General features: G+C 43.0%; 1 protein-coding gene across 1 annotated transcript; it reads left to right on the top strand.

The window, feature by feature from the left end:
• Positions 1 to 1,417: 1,417 nt before the first annotated feature.
• On the top strand, positions 1,418 to 4,617 carry LOC101855897 (carboxylesterase NlhH). Its single transcript, XM_005105792.3, has 2 exons — positions 1,418 to 1,903; positions 3,580 to 4,617. The coding sequence occupies exon 2, from the start codon at positions 3,595 to 3,597 to the stop codon at positions 4,597 to 4,599; it is 1,005 nt and encodes a 334-aa protein (XP_005105849.1). The 5' UTR covers positions 1,418 to 1,903; positions 3,580 to 3,594; the 3' UTR covers positions 4,600 to 4,617.
• The last annotated feature ends 2,163 nt before the right edge of the window (positions 4,618 to 6,780 follow it).

Genomic DNA, 6,780 nt, shown 5'->3' with positions numbered 1-6,780 from the left:
GGGATAGAGAGCGAGTCTCATCTGCGCGCAGCTCTTTCTCACTTTAAACAAGCCTCTTGGGCCAGTCTTAATTTCTGCCGTCCATCCGTCCTTCCTTTCCTCCTGTATTTGTTCTCCCCAACCCTGAAAAAATATCCTACAGGGAGAGAAGAGTGCAGTGGCAGTAGGTTTGGATTGGACGTACATGTGGCGTCGGTAACGAAGTGGTTAGGCTACCAGACTCGTAATCGTGAGGTTGCAGGGTCGCGGGTTTGAGCCGCGGGCCCAACGTTGTGTCCTTGGGAAAGGTACTTTACACGAATTTTCCCCACTTCATCTGCCATAGACAGCGAAAGATATTGTCAGTATGGGTCTATGGTTTCAGCGCCTAAATGGCTGCTTGCACTGTATGCTTCCCAGGAAGTTGAATTTGTTTCAGAATGCTCTCAGGTCTGCTGGGGTTATAGTATAGATTGTGAAGCGCATATAGCTTGCTGTTGAGCTGGGATTTGCGCTATACAAATGCTATCTATTATTATTATTATTATTATTATTATTATTATTATTATTATTATTATTATTATTATTATCATTATTACATGTTAATGGGAGTTGTAAGCGCAGAATTAAATCTATTGGTGTCTGTGGCATAACGGTTAGGCGCTTTACCAACGCATGCAGAAGACCCGTGTTCGATTACCGAGTGGGGAGAATTTGTTAACAAGTATCTCCGCTCTTCAGCTGGGATGTATCCCTCTCATCCAGGGTGGGTCCTGGCGGGCAGTGTTGGAAGTCCGGCTCCTAAAGGATCTTAATTGTGTCGAAAGAGGCGTGAAATCTCCCACTTAGACAAAAGTGCAAATCTACACGTTGGAGGCAATGAACATTCAGTGGAGTCCGCTTAAAGTGAACTCTTTGGGACCAGAAGAAAGTGTTTACTCGGTACAGTGTTATTTTTTCCAAGTCTTCTACCTTTTTACAAGAAGAGTTTCATTAAGGAAGGACTGTGGGAAAAGGGCTCATCTTCGCTGAGCCCTAAGGACATTTGATTGGCTGCTGGGTTTCTATAGTTGTAAGCCGTGACAACAGTGATTGGATAAGCGAGCAAGCCGTCAAGTTGACCACTCTGTGTTCATTGCGTGCGGTCATAACGGTTTCAACTGCTTATTTCATTATGGAGAAACTTTCATTACTTTGGGATAGAGTTGGGGATGGTGGGCGGGAAGGGGGTAGGGGCTCAAGCTCGTGAGCCCTTCACTACCCACCGCCACTGACAACACCATGCACAAAGGAAGAGGAAGGCCACGCAAAAGGTGGATCGAGGGTGTCAAGGAAACCCTAAGAAAACATAACATCACCACTGAAAGAGCTGCTGAGCTGGCCTACCATAGAAAACTGCATCTCCCGTCGACGCTTAACGGTAACAGAGGATGAAAAAGTAAAAGTAAAGTAGACCTAATTTCGTAGCCCACGCCGCTCCAGCAAATGTCTGTCTTTGGCTCCAGTGTCAAGCGGCAGCTTCGTTTTGATAAAAATAGACCTAGAGCCGTGTGTGTCCTTGGTCTTACATATGGCACAAAAACAGGTTGGCAGTGTGTGTACACAGCAGGGCTACACAGTCGTCGCCATCTCCGGTTCAGGTTAGGCGTTATCACACCGTGCAAACTATCGTTATAAAACATACCTCGCGAAAGAAATTTTATCAGTCATCAGCTGTTAGAATAGGAATGTTATGTGAAAGCTGAAGCTAAGACGACAACACAACCTTCATTGTTGCTGCTTCTTAGGATTAGATCCTAGATCTAAGTTGTTGTTATCGATCCAGATCCTAGATCTAAGTAAGTTAGGCCTATAGGTACTCGACGCCCACAGTACGCTGGTGACTTGGCTTTTCCTTTCAGTTCAAAGTCTGCTTCAACCCAGGGTAAGTTGTTCCAAAATTACATCAAGCTTAATTTTAAAAAATATTTTTAGAAGGACATCATTATCGACAACGACTTTTATCGACGTAAGGAATTCTGCAACAGTATCGTAGTAGATTTAATACACAACCTGTCGTGTAAATTTGCAAAATTTTTAGTTTGCAAAGATTGCAAAACATGTTGTCTATCTTCTTTTCACTGATAACGATAAAAAAACAAACCATTAACGCGATCTTATACGCAAAAATTGGGAAGGGCCATGCATTTCACTCGAGGCATAATATCGTTTTAAATGATATTTTGAGTAGATTACACGTAGGTTCTGGTGTTAACTATTTTGCTTGGATGTAGGGTCTACAGGAAAAGCCGGGGTTTGTGTCGCCATTCAATGCATTAAAATATTTAATTATGTATCATAATAGACAAAGTACCTGTAGACATACAATTAATGTACGTCAAAATCACAGACGGCAACACATCCTGTTACTTTCCCATTTCTACCATGGTAAGCTTATGTTGAAGGAAGCCACTTACAAACACATGTGTCCCCTTGCTATGTTTGCCTTACACATTAGAAGGATAGGATACTGTTAGACCAACTAGATCAGTTAACAATTTAAGGGGCAGTTTATAAAAGCCTAGAGAAAGTGACTAAGGTAGTTACATAGTTTTATGTACTCTCTCTCTCTCTCTCTCTCTCTCTCTCTCTCTCTCTCTCTCTCTCTCTCTCTCTCACACTCTCTCTCTCTCTTTCTCTCTCTCTCTCTCACACACACACACTCACACACACACATACACACACACACACACACACACACACATACACGCACACACACACATGCGCGTGCGCGCGCGCGCGTTTACACATACAATCACACGCAAACATGGTATAGATCTACATACACACAAACACAAACGCACGCACACACAGATACAGCCTCCCCTCCCAGGCACACATTCATAGTATATGTTTATGTGTGTGTGTGTGTGTGTGTGTGTGTGTGTGTGTGTGTGTGTGTGTGTGTGTGTGTGTGTGTGTGTGTGTGTGTGTGTGTGTGTGTCATATTTTCAATATGCTCACATGTTATAGGCTTATATAATACCGTATACACACTGGTGAGGGGGGTAAGGGTGGTATAAACGAGTAGCCACAGGTTTTATTACTTACACATCTCAGAAAGAGTTAACGTAATATTTATTTAGATGCACGTTTCAGGTCTTACCGAGTAGATCTGGCTCAGATAGCCGAGTTTTCACATGTCTGGTATTGTCAGAAAGTGGAAGGAAAAAATAACGTGTTTTGGAGAGAAAATACATGTACACCGATTGTACGGTTGTGGACGATACATTTCATTTTCATTACTTTTTAGAGATTCTTGCTAACGCTTAAGAAGAAGAGGGAGGGAAAACTAGGAAAGCTTATGAAGGTTAGACCCTATAAATGTATGAATAAATTTCCAGAGATCTTTTTAAGTGACGGAGAAGAAGACAGCAGAAAGCATAAATGTCGCGACCTCATTTCGAAAAATTCATTTTTCGCTTCATTCACAGAAAGGTAAGATGTAGTTCCCGAAATTCCCAACATTCACTTCACAGAAAAAGTAATACACAATCGCCCAGCCTATCCTTCATAGAAAAAGTACCAGTAAAAACATAATTCCCAACATTTCCTTTACAGAAAAAGTGAGAAATCATGGCATCCCAGAGCGTATGGGGCGACGTGGCCTTGAAATACAAGATTGACCCCGAAACTGAAGCAACGTCCAGAAAATTCATTGAGCATGGAAGCCCACATATCCACAAAGGAACCCTTGAGCAATGTCGACAGGGCATCGTGCAGCTTGGCCTCATTAGCGCACTTGCACCTGGGTCTTTCAAGGGTTCTGTAAAGGACTACATTGTGCCGTCCGAGCATGTCTCTGATGGGATTCCTGTGTCGGTCTTCACGCCGACTTCAGCTCCCCCCAACCCTGTGATTTATCTGTACCTGCACGGAGGCGGTCTGGCTATTGGATGCAGGAAGGCATACGAGCATGTGGTGCAGTATATTGCCGAAACCAGCGGGGCTATTGTTCTGAACGTCGACTACCGCCTTCTTCCTAACGAAGAGGATCGCTTTGCACCCTTCAACGACTCGGTGACTGTTGCAAAATGGGTGCTGGAAAATAAAGAGCTTTTGGGCGGTACCATTAAGAGTAAAGTGGGGATTGGAGGTGATAGTGCTGGAGGCCAGCTGGCGTCTTGTGTGACCAACGAGATGCAAGGCTTCGACTTTCAGATCTTAGTTTATCCCGTGGGTGGAGTGGACTGCTCCGTTGGGTCGATGCAAGAGTTTAGAGACATCCCGGCTTTCTCTGGCAAGGATATGGAGTGGCTATTTGGTTTCTCCATTCCGTTCATTCCGGACGCTGAGACAAATCCAAGAGTAAACCCTCTGGCTAGAACTAGATCAAACTTAGAGTTATCTCCCTCGACTCTTGTAATCACAGCAGAGTTAGACCCTTTGCGGGACTCGGGGATAATGTTTGCCGAGAAGCTGAAAAAGGCTGGCGTCCATTGTGAGCATGTCCCGTTTAAGGGGGTACCACATGGCTTTATGTTCGAAATGAAGAGCTACCTCACCTGCTCTAAGGCTGGTTACAAGATCACTACTAACTTCATGAAATCTTATCAAGCAGCAAAGACAAGCCCTCTGTAAGGGAGATTCTGCTGCCCCCCCCCCCCAAACCACCTCAAATTACATGACGTACTTTCGAGAAAAAAAATTGTATTCGGATTTTCTCGCAAACTGTTGAACTTATTAGCCTCAATTTGATTGTTTTTCCCATTTGAAAGAGGTCTCATTTCAGGTTCTACATATGAGAAATATACACTACGTATCCACAACTCTCGGAACAATGCCCCCCTCCAGGGCAGTGCTACTGACTGAAGTGTCTGTAGGCAATTTCTTTTTTAAAAATCGGGAGTGGGGTATTAACATGTTCTTATGCACAGTAGAATTGTAAATGGGCTGATCTATCAATGTCATGCTCTTACTGTGCTGGAACAACATAGGTTGAACTGCCGCTTTTTCTTTCTTCTTCCTTACTATTGTCATTTTCCTCTACTTGTGAACTGCTATTTCCGGGGTGCGTTGATAGTCGAAGCTTACTTTGTGCTGTTGAGGAAAGAGAGCAGAGCAGAGTAAGCCTGATTCCCCGTTTGGACTTCTCTGTTGACGTCCATCCTTTGGTGCTCATATGACCTTATGCAGTTGCGAGCACAGTAAAACCTTGCTAATAAAAAACAAAAGTTAAGTAGACCAGTCCCTGTATAGTCGTAACATTGGCTTTTATTGATCTGCACTCTATTCCTTTCCCAGGACAAGAAGACATATCTGAATACATCATGTACTTTGAAAACTCTTCTGTTTTTCTTAGACAACACGGTCGTATCTCAAAGTCCCTTTACCTTTATTAGGAGCATTTCCTGTTCGAAATCTTGGAAGTCAAGTCATATATATTAATACTTTACATAAGATTCCTGAAAAAATTTGGAGAACTCTTTAAAGGCTTGGTTTCTTCACAAAATAAAATACTAGTCACAAATTTTTCTAGTTAAATGATGATGATGATGATGATGATGATGATGATGATGATGATGATGATGATGATGACGATGATGATGATGACGATGATGATGATGGTGATGATGATGATGGTGATGATGGTGGTGGTGGTGGTGATGAGGATGAGGATGATCTTTTGTTCGTTTTGAGTAGCTGAAAGAGCCAACGGTGAAAAAAGAGAGTTTGATCTCATGATGTCGGACCAGGCTAAACCTTGCTAGCCTACTTACTCAACCCTATCCGTATGCCCTGGGGTCATTTTGTAGCCCCGTGGTTGCATTCTTCCCATTTTAGAATACTTCTTTTACGAAGATCTCTTTGAAACTTTCAGTATTTCTAAAAAAAAAAAATCATTTTTACACACTGCTATGCAAAACGTACGGATCGGATTAACGAGTAAATTTCCGCTTTGGAAAGTGGTGGCACAGAGTTCCCCATGTCGTATGGATACGGTAGTAAAACACGACGTGCGGATAGGGTTCAGTGTTGGCACAGAGTTGTCCACATCGTATGGATACGATAGTAAAACAAGATGTACGGATAGGGTTAACTAGTGCTAGGCGCACTTTTAGAATGTACAAGGGCAGAGGAGGCTCAGATGAGTTTAGCGGTCTTAAACCAAGATTAAGACCTTATCTAGATCTAGTGTTTTAGACTCTGGTCCTAGCCAACAGTAACTCCATGCTTATAATGTATAGATCTATTATGTATTTGTATATTATACAAACACAACATCCAGCCTACATCCAAAAATTCGATGGCAATAAGGCTAGAGGGCGACCGAGAAAGACCTGGATACTGGATAAATGGAGTCAGGGAAACATTAACCACCCACGGCATCCCCCTGACCCAAGCTCTCCGGCTGGCGACAGAGAGACGCCTCTTTCTCCCGCGACACCCAAAAGGGTATAAGCGCCGGATAAAAGTAAAGTAAAGTAAAGTATATTATACGTAGAAGGCTTTGAGTGTCCGTTCTGTGAATAGCTTTGGCATTCTCGGCAGCAGGACTCGTCGCCTCAGACAGAACTGTTGTGTCCAAAGCAAAGAACACTCTTCTGTAAAGTGCACTGTGAACAAAATGTAGTTGAGAGGTGACGCACATATTAGGGACATGTGACAGTAAGCTGAACCGCTGCCCTGGTCAAGACAGCAAGAGGCTGGGCATACACCAATTTTGTTGTTTTTTCCGTTTTGTTGTTTTATTTTGTTTGTTTGCTTTTGTTGTTGTTTGTTGTTGTTTTTGGTTGTTTTTTTGTTTTTTTGGAGGGGGGA

This window comes from Aplysia californica, unplaced genomic scaffold (assembly GCF_000002075.1).
Source record: "Aplysia californica isolate F4 #8 unplaced genomic scaffold, AplCal3.0 scaffold00492, whole genome shotgun sequence".
Classification (NCBI taxonomy): Eukaryota; Metazoa; Mollusca; class Gastropoda; order Aplysiida; family Aplysiidae; genus Aplysia; species Aplysia californica.
This window is presented reverse-complemented; position numbering and strand designations above follow the sequence as displayed.

What these genes read in the sequence shown, in the direction of transcription:
- LOC101855897 (XM_005105792.3), top strand. Translation starts at nt 3,595, where the DNA reads ATGGCATCCCAGAGCGTATGGGGCGACGTGGCCTTGAAATACAAGATT.